The 24,740-nt window shown below is 48.9% G+C and overlaps 1 protein-coding gene across 1 annotated transcript in view; it reads right to left on the minus strand.

Annotated features, from left to right (window-relative positions):
• Positions 1-2,373: 2,373 nt before the first annotated feature.
• Positions 2,374-24,740, minus strand: part of LOC147120454 (adenylate cyclase type 10-like) — a 135,863-nt gene continuing 113,496 nt past the window's right edge. Inside the window, exons 12-14 of the mRNA XM_085986417.1 lie at positions 7,998-8,053; positions 3,444-3,615; positions 2,374-3,014 (exon numbers count right to left, since the gene is read on the minus strand). Coding sequence (XP_085842543.1) covers positions 2,810-3,014; positions 3,444-3,615; positions 7,998-8,053 — 433 coding nt within the window. The 3' untranslated portion in view covers positions 2,374-2,809. The remainder of the gene's footprint in view (positions 3,015-3,443; positions 3,616-7,997; positions 8,054-24,740) is intronic.

Below are 24,740 nucleotides of genomic sequence, written 5' to 3' on the forward strand. Positions count from 1 at the left end.
TAAGTACAGTGTGGTACCCTGTTGTTGTGTGCACTGCCTCCCATGGTCGAATAGCTTGGCCAGTGTGTTAAGTGCAGAGTGTGCTATTGATGATCATGCCAGTGCCATAGCTGCGGGAGGAGGGCTGGCCATTAGGCCTTTGAGGTCCCTTTGCCCATAATGTGAGGTGCACATGCAAGGATGAGGAGGACACTGGAAAGGGTACTCACCCTGACCAACCGAGTGAGGTCGTTGTACTTCTTGCGGCATTGGTCACCAGTCCTGGGGACATCGCTGTTGGCTGACACCCTCAGGGCGATTTCCCTCCAGGCTCTCCTGTACTGCCTCCTGGGAGCCTTCTTGCCACTGTCCGGGCAGAAGATCTCTCTTTTCTTTTCCAAACCCCTAAGCAGCACCCTCAAAGCATGCTCTGAGAAGCGCTGCGCTCGTTCACGGGCCTTCTGCATGGCTTCAGGCGCTATTTGGGTCCACCAGCAGTGTTCAGGCCTAGCTGCAGGGCTCCACTATCCAGGGCGTGGCTGCAGACAAAGTCGACCCTTCCCCCTTTAAGAGCTGGCCGGCGTCAGGGTGTCTGCTGTCAAACAAAACATGACCGCACCTGCGCTGCGCCCGGCCTCGGCGTTATCAGTCCGCACCGCCGGCTTAGCGCCTAAAGATAGGAGTGCAACGCCAGTTTCAGCGCTCGCCCAAACTCCTTGGCCAAAGCTACTGAATTTCGGCGAAGTGGCCTCCACTTTCCGGCGGGCGCTAACTTTAGCGCCCGCCCGACTTTACCGCCCCAAAAGTGGCTATACTGAATTTCTAGGCCATGGGGCGGTAATTGGCCATATCGTATTTGTCCTTTTTATTGTAGACAGGACATACCTGTGCAATTTTCTACTTTGTTGGGTAGATGCCAGTGTTGTAGCTGTACTGGAGCAGCTTGGCTAGAGGCGCAGCTAGTTCTGGAGCACAAGTCTTCAGCACTACAGCCAGGATGTTGTCTGGACCATAGCCTTTGCTGTCTCCAGTGCGCTCAACCGTTTCTTGATATCACATGGAGTGAATCAAATCAGAATTCCCTTCTGATGTGATGGAATACCTTATTCATACATAAGTAATACAATAAGTTCTTTAAAAATTAAAAAAATCAAATTATGACTAATGTTAATTAATCTTTGCAACCAAATATCAAATTAATCCCAAAGTTACATTTATATTGTTTAGGCACTTTGTAAGCAAGTGGGATTTTGGTAACTGGGTAAATGCACTGTTGTACTGTTATACACTCCTTTCTACGCTAAACACCATTTAACTTTTGAACTAAAAGTGACCCTATCTAGGACTGCAACAGCAGCATTTTTAATTAGATCGTGCTTGTGTGAGCTAATCAGCTAATTTAGCTGCGTTGATCATGTAGGCACCAGCATTCTTAATTGACTTTTGCCTGTGTCAATTATTTGCTGATAATGCAGAGATGTGTTGCAAACAGGTGTTATTTGTGGGAAAATTATAGCTTAGTCGAGATAACAAGGAAGTGCATGTATTGAAGAGAATGGCAGCTGAAGACTAATTGACTTGAGAAAACAAAGAAATACAGGAGTGGCTCTACAGTATTCTTGAGGAGAGATAACCATTAATTAAATTAATACATCTGGGGGGAAAAATGTGGTTGATTTGCGCATCCCGTTAGTGCCCTAAGAGGTCGCTAACGGGGCGCAAAGCAACTAGCGCCTGGGCGTGCTGCTGCTAACGCCTCCCGCGAAATTCAGCGGGAAGGTTAGCGGCGGCGGCAGAGGTTAGTGCCTGCGGCGCTGTGGTGACATCATCGGTGTGTGCAGCACCCCGCTCGCACCCCAGCTGCGATCTTCAGTAGAGCCCCGACTTACCGCCGGACTCTATGTCTAACAGGGTCAGGGGGGCCTACCTGCAGCCGGGGGCGGTGCAAATTAAAGGGAAGGTGCCGGCCGGCCATTTTTGTTGCTGGCCGCCTGCCAGCACCTGCCTGCTTTGCTGTCCCCGGCCTTCTGTGCAGCCCCACCGCGGAGTGCCAGCTGTGCTCCGTGAGCCCAGCACTTCTCTTGAGTGCCGGGCTTTTTTGCCGGCTCTCCGATCCCTGGTGGACCAGCTGGGCCCCGGGTCGCACTGTGCTAAGCCCCCCCTTTTTAATAAGGGGGGGGAACGGCCTGCCGCAGTGTCGCGTTATTCACTCGCAGCACCCCAAGAGGTGGGGCGCTTCCAGTAGCGCCCCGCCTCCCTCTTGGGGTGCTACCGGTGAAGTGCGGGCGTGGGGGCGCTAACTTTTTTGGGGCGCTAAAAGTAGCACCCCGGCGAAGTTAGTGCCCCAAAGGGGGCGCCACCCAATTTTTCCCCCCTGTTCTCTAGTTTAGGTAATTAGTTCTTGATCTGCACAGTACTGTAAATAAGTTCTGTTGAGTTAAACTTCTCTATGAGCATGTTTATTTTTGGTGTCCGATGACATTGATTACACAAACAGGAACTAGTCAACAGATTGATTAATATTTGCGAATTTCTCATCACTAACTTGAAGTAGCTTAATACTTAGTGCTTCTGTACTTCAGGTTGTCAGAGAGTGACTTCTTTTGCTGGCTCTTCACGATTACATTGCTAAAATCAGTTCTCTGATCCTGATGACAGAATGGTAGCCCTATGAAAATGTATGTCTATACTCTTTACTGAGACAAGAAAGCTAGTTTTAGTATTGCAAATTCAGGGAGTTAGCACATTATGATCGATCTTCTGAGACACCAACTACAAGGATACCATATGTAAAAGTGCATTTGGTTAATGTTTTCAAATGAGAGATTGGCTATTTCAGTACCTTTATAAAAAGAAGGTCATTCAGAAGACATAAATCTTCAACCAACTCTGGCTTTGTTATCTTGCTAAGTAAGACTCTTTCTCGTTCTGCATAACTTTTACAGTGGTTCACCTGAAGCAGCAGAGCCATCATGGTTTGAATGGCATAATAGGGCTCTGTGATATCCATTTTCCCTAATTCAAATGGTAACACCCTGTATCAGAGATAAAATGAAACGTTGACTATTTAATTTACACTAACATTTCATTACTTTCATGTTGTACAAAGGATATATATTCCTTCATTACAGAATCCTAGGGAGATTTTAATTGGGAGCTAGTTGTGGGCGGGCAGGGGGCGGTGCGACATCAAATCTCACCTCCCCGATGTCATCAATTTGAGGCCCAGGCTACTTTTACTCCTGGGCCTCGGTTAAGTCCCATTGGCCAACTGCCTGCCTGAAACAGGCGGAAATAGACAGCTGACTAAAGTTTCTTTCTTGTAAAACAATTTGGCCACTAATAATCATTTCTGGTAGGTTCTTTAGCTGATATGAATAAACTTTCCATTTAATACTTAATACAAATAGGACTAAATCTTATTTCAAATATTTGTAATGAAAAATTGTAATTGAAACACAAACCTCATGTCTTCATTTTGTGATGAGCGGATGATTTCAGCTAGAAGTTTGCTTTTTCCATACCCAACTGTCCCCTCATACATAATCACCTGGCAACAGTTAATAGACTGATTGGACTTTGCTGCAATAAATTTCTTCAGAGCCTTGTGGAAAATCTTCATCTCTTTGTCACGACCTTAATAAATGTAAAAGATTTTAGTCAGTCAAATCAAATAAATCCAGAATCTTCTCTAAGTCTGAGGTAAAGACTGGAAATGAACTGTTCCTATTTTCTAAGTGTCCATTACCAAGATTTTCCTTAGGGCTTCTCCCACTCTGCTGCCATAACTTTTGTGGAAGTTCGCCAGATACCCCATATTTGTGCATAAACGGGGTTTCTGCGAAAGTTACGGCAGCAGAATGGAAGAAGCTCCAAGGAAATTCCTGGCAGCTAACTTTTTAATACTGACCTAATGTCATAGGGAAGATGATATACTTGCAATAACGTCCCTTTTGTTGGTGTTAACATTTTTCAATATGTATTTAATACAGAAAAGATGAAAAAAAGACACAAATTGAGCCAACCATTTTGGCGTGAATCCAATTAAATTATGTAAAGTGCCATCTCCTTCTTTGAATCAGCATTTAAACCATCACAAGGGTGCCATTCAAACCCTAGAGATGGTGTAGAGAAAAATCCTCAGCTTCAGAGGACTGAGTTATGAGGAAAGACTGGTAAAGCTTGGGCTTTTCAACCTTGAAAGAAGGTTAAACCTTGAAAGGTAACCAAATTACAACTTGCATTTATATAGTGCCTTTAATGTAGCAAAACATCCTAAGGCCCTTCACAAGAGTGTTATCAAATAAGATTTGACACCGAGCCACATAAAGACAGGTGACCAAAAGCTTGGTCAATGAGTAGGTTTTAGGGAATCTTAAAGGAGCAGAGAGAGGTAGCAAGGTTGAGAGGTTTAGGGAGAGAATTCCAGAGCTTAGAGCCCAGGCCGCTAAATGCACAGCCTCCAATGGGGGAACGATGCGAATCGGGGATGTGCAAGATGCCAGAATTGGAGGTGCGCAGAGATCTCAGAGGGTTGTAGGGCTGGAGGAGGTTACAGAAATAGGGAGGGGTGAGGTTATGGAGGGATTTGATAACAAAAATGAGAATTTTAATATCGAGGCTTCCAGACTGGCAACCAGTGTAGGTCAGCAAGTACAGGGGTGATGGGAGATTGGTGCGAGTTAGGATATGGGCAGCAAAGTTTTGGCTGAGTTCAAATTTACAGAGGGTGCAAAGTGGGAGGCATTGGAATGGTCGAGTCTAGAGATAACAAAGGCATGGATGAGGGTTTTAGCAGCAGTTGAGCTGAGGCAGGGGCAGAGACAGGTGATATTAAGGAGGTGGAAGTAGGCAGTCTTGGTGATGGAGAGGATATGTGGTCAGAAGCTCAGCTCAGGGTCAAATAGGATGCCCAGGTTGTGAACAGTCCAGTTCAGCCTCAGACAGTGGCCAGGGAGGGGAATGGAGTCGGTGGCTAGGGAATGGAATTTGTGGCGGCGACCATCCAATACTTGATGTCGGACAGGTAGCATGTAACATTTGCGGCAGTGGAGGGGTCAAGAGAGGTGGTGGTGAGGTAGAGCTGGGTACATGTGGAACCTGGCGCTGTGTTTTCAGATGATGTCACTGAGGGGCAGCATATAGATAAGAAATAGGAGAGGGCCAAGCAATGTTCCCTGTAATTTTTTTTTGGCGTGGCGTGACCCCCTTTAATTGGTTGCACGGGCCATTCAAAATGCTATGCATGCGCGGTTTTTTGCATTAAAAAAACGGCAAGTCAGCTGTGTGGGATCCCTGGAGTGCTGTGTGGCCGCTTAGCTTACAGGGAACATTCAGGCCAAAGATAGATCTTTGGGGGACTCCAGAGGTAACAGTGCAGGAGTGGGAGGAGAAGCCATTGCAGGAGATTCTCTGGCTACAACTGGATAGATAGGAATAGAACCAGGAGAGGGCAGTCCCATCTGGACAATGGAGGAGCGGCGTTGGAGGTAGATGGTGTGATCAGCCATGTCAAAGGCTGCAGACAGGTCAATAATGATGAGGAAGGATAATTTACCATGGTCACAGTCATATCTGTAATTTGTGATTTTGATAAGGGCCATTTCAGTGCTGTGGCATGGGGAAGAAACCTGACTGAAGAGGTTCAAACATGGAGTTGCAGGAATGATGGACATTGATTGGGAGCAAGGACTTTGGAGAGGAAAGGGAGATTGTAGATGGGGCTGAAAGTTGTTGAAAGGACAGAGGGATCAAGGGTGGGTTTTTTCAGGAGGAGGGTGATAACATCAGATTTGAAGGGGAGGGGGACAGTACCTGAGGAGAGGGAACCGTTAACAATATCAGCTATTATGGGGGGCAGGACAGTAAGTTGCGTGGTCAGACGTTTAGTGTGAATAGGATTGAGGGTGCAGGAGGTGGTTCTCATGGACAAGATGAGCTCAGAGAGGGCATGAGTGGAGATATGAGAGAAACTAAAGAAAGGTGCAAGTTCAGGGCTAGGGCAGGGGGAACCTTGGGGGAAGTTTGGCCCAGTGGGCAAGGGGATGGGAGGGAAGCAGTCGGGGCAGCTGAATGGATGGCCTCAATCTTAGTGATATAGAAGTCCATGAACTCCTCTCACTTATTGTTGGAGGTGAGGGTGGAAGGGACAGGGGAGAGAAGTTTAAGAAGACGGTTTGTAGTGGAGAAGAGAAGCCAGGGGTTAACTTTGCATTCCAGGATGATCTTGGAATTGTGGCCATAGGACAGCAGGACCCGATGGTGCTTTATGTGATCTAGCCAGATCTAGTGAATTGAACATGTCTGGGAGAATTAAGAAAGGCCATGCAGGGCAGGACAAGCTGCTAGAAGAGGGAGGAGGAGGAGGAGGAGAATTGCACTCAGCAAGAGGCCATATCCACCAAGGGTCTTTAGGGAGCAATTCACTTACCTTAACTTCAGCGAGGACCAATGCACGAGACATCTTTGCTTTACAAAAGAGATTGTGACTGAAATCTGTCAACTGCTACAGCCACAGCTGCAACCTCAAAGCAGGGCAAGGACAACATTGCCTGTGGCTGTCAAGGTGACCGTGGCTCTTAACTTTTATGCATCTGGCTCCTTTCAGGCTGCTGTTGGAGATACAGGCAACATCTCGCAGTCTGCAGTGCACTGCTGCATGAGCGACGTCACTGAGGCAGTTTAATATCATTCCCTCTTGCCAGAGACAAGCAGGCGGAGTGAGCACGAGGGTGCACGTATTGCAGGCTTCCCCATGGTGCAGGGTGCCACTGACTGCACGCATATTGCCTTGTGTATGCACCTCATGTGAACGCGTCCATTTTCACGAACTGAAAGAGATTCCACTCCCTCAGTGTGAATCTGGTGTACGACCACAGGCAGTGCATTATGCAGGTGAATGTCTGTTCTCCTGGCAACTGTCATGATTCTTTCATTCTGTGGCTTACCATTGCACCACCAGTAATTGACTCACCATGGCAAGTCAAACGCTGGCTACTGGTTGACAAGGGTTTTCCACTCATGACATGGTTCATAATTCCAGTCCAGAACGCACAGACATGTGCACAGCAGGCCTACAATCAGAGCCATGCTGCCAGAAGGAACATTATAGACCACACCATTCAGATCCTCAAGCAACGCTTCCGCTGCCTAGACCGCTCTGGAGAAGCCCTACGGTACTCAGCTGACTGGGTATCAAAATTTGTGGTAGTATGCTACACAAGCTCGCCATTATGAGGGGACAGCTCTTGCCACCAGCTATCAGGCAAAGTGTGCATTTGGAAAATCAGACCTTTATTATATTTCAGATTATATAACCGTCAATATTTTATCCCCAGGTCATTTACAAGATATTGCTAGATGCTGATGTCAATGCATTTTGCAATTTGATACTCCAGGATTATCCCACTTTTTCTCCTGTTTATTTGCAACAATATTTAATGGAGTTCTAATGATTCTTAGAGACTCTAAAAATTCCCATAAATGGTGGTTAAAAATTTTGCTTCAATGCTGGCGAATACTTGAAATATGTAGGATTTACTATTACTATTAAAACAACAAGAATAGCTTTCCCTTTAAGATACTGTTATAGACACTGCCATTAACAACATGTAAAGTCAGCCAACATTTCCCTTTTGATGAAGAATATCTGTTCCAAATTATTTCCTAAGCATTTGCAAATTTGCTTTGTTATTGTACATTAATATTTTTCCTACATCACAAGGCGGCAGTATATACTTCAGCTGGAGAAATATTCATGTAAAATGCTGCAAGGCATTTTTTTATTCATGTATATTGCTATAAATTGGTTGCATATCTGAAATAACAATAGATCAAGCAGCTCGGCAAAAAAGAAAACAAGAAAACTTTGAAAAAAGTTTGCTATTTGAATATAAGTGCAACAAATATTACAACACTTTATTTATCCATTAAACATTCAATAATAACCTAAAAGTCATTATGTAAATGCATTATGTGGCTACATATATGGCACATCTATGGTATAAATGTAAACTCACCTAAAAGAGGATAACCTTCTTCTTTTTCAACAGAAATTCGAGGTTTTCCAAGTATTCTGAGGAAAAATAGATATGATCTCTAAACTGGTTTATTATTAGTATTAAAACATAACCTTTGAGCTACACACCAATTGATAAAATTAGCAGACTGAGGCCTAGAAATTCGATTGTGCCCAGAAGCGAGTGCAGGGCAAGCTATTATTGGCTCAAGCAGAACATGTTTGTTCTGCCTTATGATTATATAGTAATGCAGGAGTGCAACCAGCACTACTCATTTGCTGCATGCCTATTGGCGGGGGTGGGGTGGCCGTATGTCCGGCATCTAGAACGCCACATAAAAGTAGCCAGCACCTCTTAAAGGAGAGGTACATTCTGGTTGCAGGCACCAAGCAAGAACTTCTCTTGAAAAAATGGCTGAAGGAGAAAGTGAGTGGGCACCAAGGTTGTCCGATGCTGCCTTTGAGGCCCTTGTGCAAGCAGTAGAGGAGGAGGGACATCCTCTTCCGTCCAGGGGCGGGACATCCTCTTCCATCCAGGAGCAGGATGCCCTCCAGGCATCTACTTTCCTAACAGTGGTAAGAAGTTGCAAAGCATGTCAATGCCAGGAACACTGCACCCAGGACGTGGCTGCAATGCTGCAAGAAATGTAATGATCTAACTAAAATTGTTAGGTAAGTAGACTGCTTGCTCTCATGCTCTCTGCTCACAGCTGCACTACTTACCGCCTCAAAGGTACTCAAGGGTTCCAAAATGGTGCTTGTGCACACTTCTGATGCAAAACGTGCCAGGCGCCTTACGCCATATTGGTAAAGGGGTTACCACGCACACACTTATGTTCAGTGGAAATATGCAGAGCATGATGCCAATCAGAGTCCAATGCTGATTTGACTCCAGCGCTGCCATTTTGGAGATCCACGCTCCAGTCGACGTCCTCTCTTAAACTCGCATTGCTGAACACAATGTTAAGCAGTATGAAGGACCCCTGCCCCCCTAACCAGCGCTATTTAAAGGAATCATCAACTACTTAAACATTAGTTGCTGGTTTATTTCTTCCGGCTGTTGCTACAATTTTACACATATTTTGTGCTTTCCTTATTGGTTCAAGTTTCAAAAATCTACAGGGAATGGTGTGGCAGGTGCTGAAGTACTTTTTGCTGACTTCAAGGCTTCTGCACAAACCAGTTGCTCCCAGACATGGGTGAACTAGTAGGCCTTCCTCTTGGAATCGAGCATGACTGGGACAATGAGCAGAGGCCATGCACAGCAGGACAAGCTGTTAGAAGAAGGCGGTGGAGGAGGGGGACAAGGGCTCTCAGCAGGAGGCAATATCCACCCAGGGTGTTCAAGGAGCAATTTACCTACCTGAACCTCAGCGACCAATGTTTGAGACATCTATACTACGGTTCAGTAAGGAGGTTGTCACTGAAATCTTCCAACTGCTGCAGCTACAACTGCAACCCCAGAGCAGGGCAAGGACCGCATTGTCAGTGACTGTGAAGGTGACCGTGACTTTGCACTTTTATGCATTTGGCTCCTTCCAGGCTGGAGCTGGAGATATTGGCCCAGAAATTCGGGTCGGGGGCTTCCCGCGGGTGCAAGCCCCCGACCTGCACTTACCTTGCGCGCCAGCCATTGAGCTGTGGGCCCGCGTGGAATTCCGATCCGGGGCCTGCTCCAGCTGCCGGCGCGCAGTGCTTGCGTATCCCAGGGGCGCAGTTAGTTCGATGCGGCCCCTGGGATCACGTGGGCCATGGGGAGCCAATCGGAGCAGGGAATGCTCCATTCATAAGTTTGACAAGAGGAGCTGTCAAACCTTATAAATACTACGGCCCCAAAACATCACTAAACCTTCAAATAAATTTTAAAAAAACATCATTTTTTAAATAAACTATAAATTACATGAAATAACTATTTTAAACAATAATAGGAAGGATACATGGTCCTTGGAGGGAGTGCAGCGTAGGTTTACCAGAATGATACCCGGACTTCAAGGGTTAAGTTACGAGAAGAGATTACACAAATTAGGGATGTATTCCTAGAATTTAGACGGTTAAGGTGTGATCTGATCGAAATTTTCAAGATATTAAGGGAAACAGATAGGGGAGATAGAGAGAAACTATTTCCACTGGTTGGAGATTCTAGGACTAGGGGGGCATAGTCTAAAAATTAGAGCCAGACCTTTCAGGAGTGAAATTGGGAAACACTTCTACACACAAAGGGTGGTAGAAGTTTGGAACTCTCTTCCCAAATGGCAATTGATGCTAGATCAATTGTTAATTTTAAATCGGAGATTGATAGCTTTTTGTTAACTAAAGGTATTAAGGGATATGGGCCAAAGGCAGGTATATGGCGTTAGGTCACAGATCAGCTATGATCTCATTGAATGGTGGAACAGGCTCGAGGGGCTCAGTGGTCTACTCCTGTTCCTATGTTACTATGCTCCTACGAGGAGGAGGAGGTAGAAGAGGAGGAAGAGGAAGAGGAAGAGGAAGGGAGGCTGCAACCGAGACAGCCCCTTTCTGCCTGGGCTGTACATGAAGAACTAATTCATGTATAATACCAGCAACCTCAATCCCAATTCCCCATTCACCAACAGCCCCTCACACCTTCCCTTCCCTCTGTAACTGACCATCACATCATCCTCTTGGCCACAATGCAAAAATAAAAGCCAACACAAAATACACAATCCAAACCAAATTTATAAATTAAATCATGCCATATTGCATACAAAATTAAACTAATCGAAAGCAAAAGCATTTGACGAAAGGTCATCGACTTGAAACGTTAACTCTGTTTCTCTCTCCACAGATGCTGCCTGTCCTGCTGAGTATTTTCAGTATTTTCTGTTTCTATTTAAACTAATCACCCTTGTGCATCCCCTTAGTGCCTGTCTTCCATGTGACTTTGCCCGTCCTAATCCTCCTACGAAGTGCTATCCCAATGGCTGCAGCATGGCTTGTGGAAGACTGCTGACGGCCTTGGAGGACGACCTCGGGCCTAGAAGACCTAGTTTCAGACTGCACCATCTCGACATGGGCGGCAGTAGTCTGGGCTGGCTGGCTGACAGGCAACAGCAAGGGCATTGGTGGAGTGGCAAGGGTGCAGGCACAAATGCTGTCATCCTGAGAGAGGACAGCAGGATTGTGCTCCATGGAGCCACTGCCACTCCTCCGGGGAAGTATCTCAGCCATCTTAGTAATCTGTTGGAGGACAGGTTGCTGGACTACTGTGACACCCTGGAAGCCCCTTTGAACAGTGGTATCCACAGCCATGATGGCAGCAGTCTGAGCTTCCACTGCAGCACTCAGATTTTGGGTGGCTGGTACTTGTGCTACATCATGGTTGGTTCCAAAGTGTGTTGATGGTGTTGGCATCCAGTTCCACATTGGAAATGGTGGGCTCCAAGCTCTGCGCAAAACCCTGTGTCAAGTTGGTGCTGTACCCCTCCATGCTCCTTGACATTGGACACAGGCTTTCTGGCACCAAGCATTTTGTTGTGTGCACCCATCAGCTTTTTTCTGTAGCCTGGCCCATCGAAGTCCTCATCTGAGTCCTTTGCAGCAGAACTCTTGTGTGACCTCCGGCGAGCTGTCAGCTGCGCTATCCTTGCCTCCTGTGTTGGCTGCAGCGCACTTGTGTCCAGTGTCTCACCACGTACAGAGCCCGCCTCTATGCTAACCTCTAAGATAAGCGCAGTGTCAGTATCTGAGTTTCTGGCTGAGAGTCTGAAATCGAGTCGCAGTGTGTCATCTTCATCACTGCCTTCTTGGTCTTCCTCCACTGCCTGGGCAGGTTGCAGTTCTTGGGTATCTGAAAGGAAAAAGGGGCAAGGGTAAGGTTGTGGTGAGGGAAGAGGAGAAAATAAGAAGTGGAGGCTTACACCATCTGCAGCTTGTAAGTCAGAAGAGATTATGGGATGAGGGGGAAGTGGAATGCAAGAACGAGGATTAGGTATGAGCATACCGTCATCTTCAATGGGTTCAGCCCCACCAGTGGCCAAAGCCTCAGCAATGGCCCTTCCCATAATGGCTAGCACTGTCTCCTTCAAGGGGTTTAGAACATGCAGGCATGCCTCTCCTCCTCCACTAAGTTCCCGCTGTGATGAAATATTTCCATTCATCACTGCCTGTGACTGAGATCGGTTTCAGTGTCATTTCCCTTCCCCCAGACCTCATTGTATTGTGCACTGGAATGTGCTGTATTGTATACTGGAATGTGCTGTGTGTAGGGCTCCGCCCATACCTGGCCCCGTTTGTAAGCTAGCTTTCAGTCTAGCCCCAGTCTCCAGAAGGACGACATCTCTCTCGCTTACGTGTTTCGTTCTAAGTTAATAAAAGCCTTGTTTTGTTCTGCTACCTTCGAGTCTCGGAATTATTGAGGCACATCAATTTTATTAACTTATTTTCAACACTATGGATCAACTCCTGAAACCCGAACGTTTGGATTTGGATCAACATGCTCCGGACGCATCAGCACGCTTCGGACACTGGTTTGAGTGTATGGAATTCTTCCTGGACAATTCCGCAGCCGTCAAAGACGCTACGGACGCTGCAAGGATGAGACTCGGAATTCTGCGGAATTGGGTAAGCCACCGGGTTTACCCCCTCATCCAAGACGCCGAGACGTACCTGGCCGCCTGCGACATCTTAAAGGCGCATTACCAGCAGCCTACGAATGAGGTGTATGCTAGGCACCTGCTCGCCACCCGCGCACAGCGACCTGGGGAATCGGTGGAGGAGTTCCTAAGCACCCTGAAAATGCTTGGCAAAGACTGCAAGTGCCGAGATGTAAAAGCTGCAGTGTACACTGACGAGCTTGTTCGCGATGCCTTCATCACAGGCCTCAGCTCCACTTACATCCGGCAAAGACTGCTGGAAAAAACGGTGTTGGACCTGAAACAGGCTGCGGACACCGCGCGATCCCTGGATGTGGCCCAGAGAAACTCGGACGCCTACTCTTCAGCCCGCGCCGTCCACGCCGCCACGTGTGCGCCGAGGGCGCCGCCATCTTGGAAGGCATCTTCCCCGCCCGACAGCCCGACACCGGCTGGGCCCCGCTCTCCCCCCAGAAGCCCTACGACAGCCGCGACGCGTCAGGGACCCAACTGCTACTTCTGCGGGCAGCCAAAGCACACCAGAAACCTGTGCCCGGCGAAAGGCACCACCTGCTTTAAGTGCGGTAAGAAGGGGCACTTCGGGAAGGTGTGCAGAGGGAACCCCGCCGGAAAACCAACCGCCGGAAAACCCGCCACCGCCGCGTGTGCGCCGTGGGAGCGGCCATCTTGGACGCCATTTTGCCCGACCTCGTGGGGTCCGCCATCTTGTGAGCAGACAGCGTGGACGCCATCTTGTATCGATCAGGGCCCTACAGTGGCATCGGTCACAGTGGACCAGACCAGGCCGCACCCGCTATCCAGATCAATGGTGGACATCGAGGTAAACGGGTGCCGGGTTAAATGCTTAATTGACAGTGGAAGCACGGAGAGCTTTATCCACCCAGAACTGGCACAACAACTCTCCCTAAAGGTGGTCCCTACTCAGGGTACCATCTCTATGGCTGACAAAACACAGACATCGACCATTCTGGGTTACTGCACGGTACAATTGTGCATTAACGGAACTGTATATGATAATTTTAAAGTATTAATCATAAAGAACCTATGTGCGAGCGTGATCTTGGGCCTGGATTTCCAGTGCAACCACCAAAGCATCACGCTCAAGTACGGTGGGTCCCAGCCGCCCCTCACAGTGTGCGGTCTGGCTACCCTGAAGGTAAAGCCGCCTTCGCTATTCGCGAACCTTACCCCTAACTGCCGGCCAATAGCGACCAAAAGCAGGAGGTACAGCTGGGAGGACAGGCGGTTTATCGCGACCGAGGTAGACAGGCTCCTGAAAGAGCGCATTATTGAACGCAGCAACAGCCCGTGGCGCGCCCAAGTGGTAGTGGTAAGGGGTAGCGAGAAGAAACGGGTGGTGATCGACTATAGTCAAACGATCAACAGGTACACCCTACTAGACGCCTACCCGCTACCCCGCATATCAGAAATGGTGAACCAAATCGCCCAATACCGGGTGTTCTCCACCATTGACCTCAAGTCAGCGTACCACCAGCTCCCTATCAGACCAGAGGACCGCCCGTACACCGCCTTCGAGGCGAACGGACGCCTCTACCAATTCCTCAGAGTCCCCTTTGGGGTGATGAATGGGGTCTCGGTCTTCCAGAGGGAGATGGACCGCATGGTCGATGACCACCACTTGCAGGCAACCTTCCCCTACCTCGACAACGTCACCATCTGCGGTCACAACCAGCAGGATCACGACTCGAACCTCGAGAGGTTCCTGAAAACCGCACAAAAACTCAACCTCACCTACAACGAGGACAAGTGCGTTTACAACACCACGCGCCTCTGCATACTAGGCAGCGTGGTGGAGAATGGGGAAATCGGACCAGACCCCGACCGATTGCGCCCCCTACGGGAGCTGCCCCTGCCCAACACTCCCAAAGCCCTGAAAAGGTGCCTGGGGTTATTTTCTTATTATTCCCAATGGGTCCCCAACTACTCCAACAAAGCCCGCCCCCTCTTGAAAGCATCCTCTTTCCCGCTCTCTGCTGAGGCCCACGCCGCCTTCAAAAGCATTAAGCAGGATATTGAGCGGGCCACGCTACAGGCAGTGGACGAGAACACTCCATTTCAAGTGGAAAGTGATGCGTCTGACTTCGCCTTGGCGGCCACCCTCAACCAGGCGGGGCGGCCCGTAGCTTTCTTCTCGAGGACCCTCCAAGGGCCCGAGATCAGACACTCCTCCGTGGAAAAGGAGGCCCAAGCCATCGTGGAGGCAGTGCGCCACTGGCGCCACTACCTAGCCGGCAAACGCTTCACCCTACTTACCGACCAGCGGTCGGTAGCGTTTATGTTCAATAATAAACAGAGGGGGAAGATTAAAAATGATAAGATTCTTAGGTGGCGGATCGAGCTCTCCACCTTCGAGTACGACATCATTTACCGGCCAGGGGCCCTTAACGAATCCCCTGACGCCCTCTCACGAGGGATGTGTACCAGCGCCACCGGGGATCGGCTACAGACCCTCCACAACGACCTCTGCCACCCAGGGGTCACGCGGCTGTTCCACTTCATAAAGTCCCGTAACTTACCCTACTCGATTGAGGAAGTTCGGTCCCTGACCAGGAACTGCCGCACTTGCGCTGAGTGCAAGCCTCGGTTCTACCGCCCAGATAGAGCCCACTTAATCAAAGCTACACGGCCCTTTGAGCGGCTCAGCTTAGATTTCAAGGGCCCCCTCCCGTCCGTCGACCGCAATGTTTACTTCCTGAACATTGTGGATGAATACTCCCGGTTCCCATTCGCCTTCCCCTGCCCAGACATGACCAGCGCCACGGTCATTAAATGCCTCAACAGCCTGTTCTGCCTGTTCGGTATGCCGAGCTACATCCATACGGATAGGGGGGCGTCCTTCATGAGTGAAGAGCTACGCCAGTACATGCTGTCCAGGGGGATCGCCACGAGCCGTACCACCAGCTACAACCCCCGGGGTAACGGCCAAGTGGAGCGAGAGAACGGGACAGTATGGAAAGCAGTCACTCTAGCTCTAAGGACCAAGGGCCTCCCTATCTCCCGCTGGCAGGAAGTCCTCTCGGATGTGCTCCATTCGATACGGTCGCTATTGTGTACGGCCACTAATACCACGCCTCATGAACGAATGTTTGTCTTTCCCCGGAAATCCACCTCAGGCGTATCCATGCCGTCATGGCTCTCCACCCCAGGTCCGGTACTCGTGCGAAGGCATGTGAGGGGCCACAAGACGGACCCTCTCGTGGAGCCAGTACACCTACTCCACGCCAACCCCCAATACGCATATGTCCGGCACGCCGACGGAAGGGAGGACACCGTGTCCATAAAAGACGTCGCCCCAGCCGGCATCGACAACAACCACGGCAATAGCGGCAACGACGATCACAGCAACTCTTACCCACCCACTACTCTTTCATCACCCCCGGAAGAACACCGACCAACGGCACCCCCACCAACTACCCCTTCAACAACCCTGGCGGCACCCCCGGCAGAGACCCAGGAGGCTACCGGGGACACCCAGCCGACACCCGCGGCACCGCAACAGCCACGTCGGTCGCAGAGGACTATCAAACCCCCGAACAGACTAAATCTATAGAAGGGGTGAATGTGATGAAATATTTCCATTCATCACTGCCTGTGACTGAGATCGGTTTCAGTGTCATTTCCCTTCCCCCAGACCTCATTGTATTGTGTACTGGAATGTGCTGTATTGTATACTGGAATGTGCTGTGTGTAGGGCTCTGCCCATACCTGGCCCCATTTGTAAGCTAGCTTTCAGTCTAGCCCCAGTCTCCAGAAGGACGACATCTCTCTTGCTTATGTGTTTCGTTCTAAGTTAATAAAAGCCTTGTTTTGTTCTGCTACCTTCGAGTCTCGGAATTATTGAGGCACATCACCCGCTGCCTCTGGTTGTGTGCTACCTTCTTCTGCAAGAGAGAGCCAAGTGTGTCAGTGAATGTCATGCAATATGTTTGGGTGATGTGGCTGTCATGGTTGAATAGCTTGTAGCGTGTGCATGCTGTGAGATGTGGATGTGAGGCTAAGTGTTAAGTGTGTGAGGGTGAGATGAAACATATGAATGTTAGGTATGAGTTCTGATTGATATTGTTGGTAGGTGAGTGCTGAGGGTGTGGTGAATTAAGCAGTGGCTGAGGCTAGTGGTACCTCAGGATATGGTATTTGAAGATGCATTCACTGACCTTTACCACTCGTGTGAGGTCATTAAACTTCTTGTGGCACTGCATCCAGGTCCTTGGGCCTAAACTCCTGGCACTGGCCTTCGCAGCTGTCTGTCCCCACTGCCTTATCATTATGTGTCTGGAGGGCCTCCTGCCCACCTGCAGATGCAGAACATCTCTTCTCCTTTCCACCTCCTCCACTAAGACTTCCAGTACAGCATCTGAAAACCTTGTGCACGTTCTCTCCCACGTCATCCAATGTTGATTATTCCCAAAGATGTCAGCACCTCCAGCAGCCACAATGCACCATCACTTTAAGAGGTGCAGGCTAGCTTTAAGTAGTGCTAGGAAGTAATGATATTGAGCCCCCTGCTGATGCGTGCAGCCAATGTACAGCGTGGTTAGCGCTGGCTGTATGCAGAAATCATTCTAATGAGCAGGCAGCACGAAGTTGCGGTGCTGCCTGCATTACATTTAACATGCGCGGAGTAATCGCGAACCCCACATCTGTTTTCGGAGTCTATCCAATTTAACCCCTCACATCTCACAAACAACAGGCTATCAGCTATGCAACCATGATGGCCACATTCTCCAAACACCGCACAAGACTCTTACTAACACACTCCCTTCTTCCTTGCAGGAGAAAATTGCACATAACAGCAGGTCGAAGGTTGGCCCCGGAGGACGAAGAGCCTGCTTGTAGACCCTCTCCCTCCACAAAGAAAAAGCGCTGGCCATTATGGGCATGAGGCCGTGGCCACTGCCGATGCTGGAGATGATGTTGTGCAGGATTTCTTCATAGCTAATTCTCTTCATCCCTTCTGACTTCTTCCTGACCCCACACTCTGCATGACAAGTTGTAGATGCTTCAACACCCACTTCTTTCTCTCTGCTCTCCCTTCACACCACAACAATAACAACAACTTGAATTTATATAGCGCCTTTAACGTAGTAAAACATCCCAAGGTGCTTCACAGGAGTGTTATCAAACAAAATTTGACACAAAGCCACAAAAGGAGATATTAGAGCAGATAACTAAAAGTTTGGTCAAAGAGGTAGGGTCAAAGAGGTAGGTTTTAAGAAGTGTTTTATGGAGGAAACAGAGGTAGAGAAGCGGAGAGGTTTAGGGAGGGAATGCCAGAGCTTAGGGCCTCGGCAGCTGAAAGCATGCCCACCAATGGTGGGAACACCACAAGATAACCCTTGTTCCTGTCTTTCAGCTGCTGAGAATCTGGACACCCCTCAGCCAGTCGAGGAAGAGGAGCTCAGCCTTCCAGAAGATGATTCGATATTTTGATCTGACTCTCGCAAGCACTAGTTCAGATATGAGCATCAAGTGTAGTTTTTAAGGCTAGGTTGGAGGAGGTAGCTACATGTGGTGACTCACCGGGCACAAGAGCGCAGGAGCTAGGGCAGGGGGAATAGGATGCCACAGGGGCCAGCTCGCCAGAAGGCAAGGTCGCAATCTATTGCAGTGGACTCAGATGCAGAGTTCGAGGGCCCAGGCTAGCGAAGAAGGCTGCTGCACATCTATCAGGAAATGTTAAGTGCACTGGGTGGACTGCCAGAGAGCTTATACATAAGCATGTCGTGGAGCATGGAAGATTCCAGTTCCAACTTGTCTCAAGGCTCTGCACAGAGCATGGAGACCATTTTATCAAATATGCTTCTGCTGGCATGGAAGCTCAGACAGCTACTATGGATAATCAAGGGGCCACAGGGAGTGGGGAACTAAAGACAATCACTATCACTAAGGAAATACTACTCGGTAAAATAATGGGACTAAAAGACGACAAGTCCCCTGGACCAGATGGCCTGCAGCCCAGGGTCTTAAAAGAAGTGGCTGCAGAGATAGTGGATGCATTGGTTGCAATATACCAAAATTCCCTGGACTCTGGAGAGGTCCCAGTGGATTGGAAAACCGCTAATGTAACACCCCTATTTAAGAAAGGAGGGAGACAGAAAGCAGGAAACTATAAACCAATTAGCCTAACATCTGTTGTTGGGAAAATGCTGGAGTCCTTCATTAAGGAAGCAGTAGCAGGGCATTTAGAAAAAGATACTGTAGTCAAACAGAGTCAGCATGGTTTTAGGAAAGGGAAATCATGTTTAACAAATTTGCTGGAGTTCTTTGAGGATGTAACAAGCAGGGTGGACAAGGGTGAGCCAGTGGATGTGGTGTATTTGGATTTCCAGAAGGCATTCGATAAGGTGCCACATAAAAGGTTACTGCATAAGAGCTCATGGAGTTGGGGGTAATATATTAGCATGGATAGAGAATTGGCTAACTAACAGAAAGCAGAGCCGGGATAAATGGGTCATTTTCTGGTCGGCAAACGGTAACAAGTGGGGTGCCACAAGAATCCGTGCTGGGGCCCCAACTATTTACAATCTACATTAATGACTTGGATGAAGGGATCGAGTGTAATGTAGCCAAGTTTGCGGATGATACAAAGATGGGTGGGAAAGCTAGTTGTGCAGAGGACTCAAAGAATCTGCAAAGGGATGTAGACAGGCTAGGTGAGTGGGCAAACATATGGCAGATGGAGTACAATATGGGAAAGTGCGAGGTTATCCACTTTGGCAGGAAAAATAAAAAAGCAAACTATTATTTAAATGGAGAGAGATTACAAAATGCTACAGTTCAGAGGGACCTGGGGGTCCTTGTGCAAGAAACACAAAAAGTTAGCATGCAGGTACAGCAAGTAATCAAAAAGGCAAATGGAATGTTGGCCTTTATTTCAAGGGGGTTGGAGTATAAAAGCAGGGAAGTCCTGCTACAACGGTACAACGTATTGGTGAGACCACACCTTGAGTACTGTGTACAGTGTTGGTCTCCTTATTTAAGGAAGGATATACTTGCATTGGAGGCAGTTCAGAGACGATTCACTAGGTTAATTCCAGAGATGAGGGGTTTGACTTATGAGGAAAGGTTGAGCAGGCTGGGCCTATACTCATTGGAATTTAGAAGAATGAGAGGTGATCTTATCGAAACATATAAGATACTGAAGGGGCTCGACAGGGTAGATGCAGAGAGGATGTTTCCCCTCATGGGGAAATCTAGAACTAGGGGGCACAGTCTCAGAATAAAGGGTCGCCCTTTTAGAACTGAGATGAGGTGGAACTTCTTCTCTCAGAGGGTCGTAAATTTGTGGAATTCTCTGCCCCAGAGAGCTGTGGAGGCTGGGTCATTAAATACATTTAAAGTGGAGATAGACAAATTTTTGCAAGATAAGTGAGTGAAGGGTTATGGGGAGCGGGCTGGGAAGTGGCTTTGAGTCCTCGATCAGCCATGGTCTTATTGAATGGCGGAGCGGGCTCGAGGGGCCAAGTGGCCTATTCCTGCTCCTATTTCTTATGTTCTTATGGCAGCTGACACAGCTGGCATGGAAGCTCAAACGTCTTCCATCTTGGCTTTGAGGCCCACTGCTGAAAAGGGCTTCCAGAGCATCACATCACTCACCTTGTATCAGTGCTGAGGTGCCGTCCCAGGAGAGTGGTCATGGCTCCATGGGAGAGGCACCTGTTATCCTCTCTCAGGATGACAGCATACATGCTCCCCCGCCAGCCAGTGGCCTTGTTAGTGCCACACTGCCAGCTGGTCTAGACTGCTTTGGCCTATGCCGGGATACTGCAGTTTGCAGCCAGGACCGCAAGGCCTAGAGCTGCTCAAGGTCACCCACCATGGCCATCTGAAGTGTCCTGAATGGTAGCTCAGCAGCCTTTCACCTCCCAAGCTGTAGCCACTGTGAAAACATTTCGTAGGAATACGAGGATAGGAAGACAAGCCCTCAGTACAGGCACTAAGGCTTGGACAAATTTGATTCATAATTATTTCTGTTAACTGTTAGACCAAGACGGCATTGAGTTGTTTGATAAATTGTTTTTTGTCTGGATTTGGTGTTGGTGTTTATGGGGGGAATTTGAACCCCAAAAACGGGTAGGTTTGGGTGGGGTGAAAAGTGAAAATTATTAAAATCTCACACCTGACCCCAACCTGCCTCCATCCTGCCCACTTCCAGTTTTAACGGAGGCGGGACGGGGAGCGGGCAACTAACCCGCTTCCAGGAGGTGGATTGGTCATTTAAATATTATAATAAGGCTGAGTGCCTAAGATTTAATCTATCTTCCAGGTTTAACCCTGGCCAGCCAGGTTTCCTGGGCCTTGAGAAACCCGGTAACTAAAGGGAGGTGAAGACTGCTTCGTGGAAGAGGTAAGTGCCTTTACAGCACTGCTTGTGGGCCAGAAGGAGCAGGAGTGCTTTTTCCCAGCCCACCAAGCTTACCTGCTTTCCTGCAGATCATCAGACTCCCATGGGATTGGCAATCATCCCTGTGATCAGACACCACACCCCGCTCCCCACCCTGAGATCGGCAACAGCCTCCTTTGTCAAGCAATATACATTGTTCCTCAGTGAAACTGAGGTAGGAGAAGTGCTCCCTGAATATCCGCTGCGGATATGGCCTCCTGCGCAGTGACCTCCTCTTCCTTCCTTTTGTGGCAGCTACTCTTGCTCTCTGATGTCTTCCTTGCTGCTCCCTCTCCTCCTGCAGCCATGAAGGCAGCCTACCAGAACACCCATGACTGCAGTCAAACTATTTATAAGGCAGCCAGCAACAGTGCAACACCTGTAAAATCTTCACTCTTCCAGAGTTGGAAAACACACAAAAAAACACCCGAAGGTTAACAAGCAGCTTGAAATGACTAACAAGTACCGCATAATCCCTTTAAATAACGCTGGTGAAGGGTCCTTCCTGCTGGTCCGCGCCACAAGTTGGTGGGCCAGTTTAGCATGTGACAAGTCAGGTGCTGGGGCATCCCAAAATCAGAAAATCCTGCAACAATCGCAGGGCCCTAATTTGAATACTTTATACATTACTTCAGATAGTTCTGGTATGCACTCCTGACACCAACGGAGAATTTCTTGCTGAAAATACAGGGTTAGGCTCCTGTTTATCGTGCCATCGAATTTCTAGGCCATAGCATGGGACTGGCAATCCCAGGTACGTCTGGCAGATTCTCTTCCCTGAATGACGTTAGTGAACCAGTGATTTCATAGTATTTTCTGCTGCTAGCCCACAAATTATCAGATTTATTGAATTCAATTTCACAATTTGCCCCAGTGGTGTTTAAACTCACAACCTCTGGGTTGCTGGTCCAGTACCACAATTATTAGGCTAACATAACCATTATTATAGGACTTGATTTTAACCCATTTGTTCTTTACAGTAAAATGAATACAATTTCAGAACAAATCACTATCTACAATGGGAACAAAGCATAATCATAAATGGGAAAGAAAACAACATTATCAATCTAATAAAACAACTGGTTTTTAATGTACAGGTACACTGGCCTAGAAATTCAGTGAGGCGCTGCAAGCTTTGCGGCCAGTTACCGCCTAAAGAGGGCTTCTGCGCCAGTAGAGGAGGTTGCGCTGATATTGAGCTCGGCGGTAATGGCGGCGGTAGCCGGTAGCGCTGCGCCGGCACCGATGACGTCATCGGTGTGCGCAGTGCCCCGTTTCCGCCCCAATGCCGGCCCGACGCCCATATTCAGTTGCCGCCGCCTCCTCCGTGGCGGCCGCTACTAACATCCGGAGACCAGGGCCTTACTGCAGCCTTAGTGGGGCGCATAAAGGTGGAGGTGCGGCCGGCCGCTTTTTCGGCGGCCGCCTGCCCGCACCTCCTTCCCCGGCCTCCTCCACCACCCCCCCGCGGCATTGCCGGCTGCTTTCCACGAGCCCGGCACTTCTCCGTGGTGCCGGGCTCATTTGCCGGCACAATCCAGCGCCGATCTCCCCGTTGCAGGCACCTCCACCTTAAGAGGAGGAGGCCTGCAGTACCGCAGCCTGCCGCACCGCATCGGGTGGCGCAGCGGCACCTAAAGCGCTGAAATTCAGTTTCAGCGCCCCAAGCGGGGGCGGGCACACCCTGGAATAGCGCCCGGTTCCGACTTGGGGTGCAAAAACTGAATATCTGACGGTCGCAACTGGCTCCGCGCCCAGCGCTAACTTTTGGGCGCTAGCCAGCTGGCGGGGCCATAGTGAATTTCTAGGCCACTATCCCTTATCCGAAAGCCTTGGGACCAGCTGAGTTTCGGTTTTCGGAATTTTTCGGATTTCAGAAGGTATTATTATAAGACTGGGAAATTTGTATTTAATATAAATTTTAAAAGTTCAGGCTACCTCTTGCGACTGTTCCGTGTCTCATTCCCCTTCCTGCTTCTCTGGAAAGCTGGATATCGGCTGACTCCTACTAAGCTGGCCCGCAAATCAGGTCGGGGGTCGGGTGGGGGGGGGGAAGAAAAGAATATCGGATGGGCTGCAGTTCAGGTCGGGGGGGGTCCGGGGGTCGGGGGGGTTCGGGGGTCGGGGGGGGTCGGTGGGGGGGGGTCGGGTCGGGAGAAAAGAATATCGGACGGGCCGCGGTTTGGTTCGGGTCGGGTCGGGGGGAGAAAAGAATATCGGACCGGCCGCTGTATTGTTGGGTTCACTCTCCCGGTACCTCCTTCACACTGCCCGGCTCGGCCTGCAATCTCCTACCCAGGAGGGAACTCTGTGACCCTCTGCCCTACTCAGTGTAAGTCGTGCGCCACTCTGGTCATGTCGTGCGCACGACTTACGCTGAACGAAAAACCTTTCGGTTTTTAAAGGTTTTCGGTTTTCGGAAGTTCGGATAAAGGATAGTCTACCTGTATTAAGAAAAGTTTTGAAATTCATCCTCAATGCCATTTTAACTCAAAACCACAGAAGCCAGCATCCAATCCGCCAGTAAAACCTAGTAGGGTTGGTCCGTCAGAGCCATTGGAAGCACTATTTAAAGGGTCACTCAGCTGCAGGTAAGTGGATATTGTGCCGTTTGAATTGCCAGGAGAGTTTCCAGTTTTGAGATTGCTTCTTTTTTAACCTTAATCGTACTTTTAGTAAATTCTATCTGCTTATCATGGGTGCAATTATTGCTAATTTGATTTGGGTGGAGCAAGAGGAGCAGCAGCCTCAGCAACCAACACATGCAGCAGCTGGGCCTATTAGAAGGCAGCAGGTGAAGGGAGCTGCTTGCAGGAGGCCATACCCAGGACACAGGGTGTACATGCCAAGAGTCACTTTTTTAGATTTATCTGAAAAACAGTGCATCAGGTGGGTCTGCCTCACTAGGCAGGCTGTTGCAGACCTCTGCATCTTCCTGCAGACCTGCTGCCTGAAGGACCAAGGGGTGATGCTTTGCCAGTGGTCGTCATCACAGCCCTTAACTTCTTTGCCACTGGCTTCTTTAAATCTGCTACAAATGAGATCACCTGCATACCCCAGTCCACAGTACACAGCTGTATTAAGCAGGTCACCATTGCCCTGTTTGCCAGGGCTAACCAGTACATCAGTTTGCCCATTGATGTTAACAGTCAACAGGAGAGAGCTCAGAGACTTGTAGGAGTGGCTGACTTCCCTCGGGACATTCCTGTGTATCACTGACTACAAATATTGCTATCAGGGCACCATAACACCAGTCTGCAGTCTGAACAGAAAGGGCTACCATCTCAATAATGTGCAGCTCGTCTCTGATCATAAAAACAGGATGTGCAAGGTACCCAGCTAGCTGTCATGATGCTTTGTTCCTGCAATACTCAAACATCCCCCCAATATTCAACCCTGCCAGGAACATGACAGGATGGCTGCTGGGGGACAAGGGATATCTCCCTTCCATAAGTGGCTCATGACACTATCTGCAATCCCACCACGCCTGAGTAACACAGATATAATCAAAGCCATGGGACCACTAGGATCATAATTGAGCACACCATGTCTAAGCAGGTCCGGGGGCTCTCTACAATATGGCCCACAAATAATTTCCCACATCTTAGTAGTACGTTGCATCCTGCACAACCCTGCCAGACAGAGAGGACTGCATTAGGAGGAGACACAGCAGCAGCAGCAGTAAAAGTTCTCATCAGATGAGAAAGACCAGATGGAAGGAAAC

Source organism: Somniosus microcephalus, chromosome 4 (genome assembly GCF_052327205.1).
Source record: "Somniosus microcephalus isolate GS21.2 chromosome 4, FLI_Smic_1.0, whole genome shotgun sequence".
NCBI lineage: Eukaryota > Metazoa > Chordata > Chondrichthyes > Squaliformes > Somniosidae > Somniosus > Somniosus microcephalus.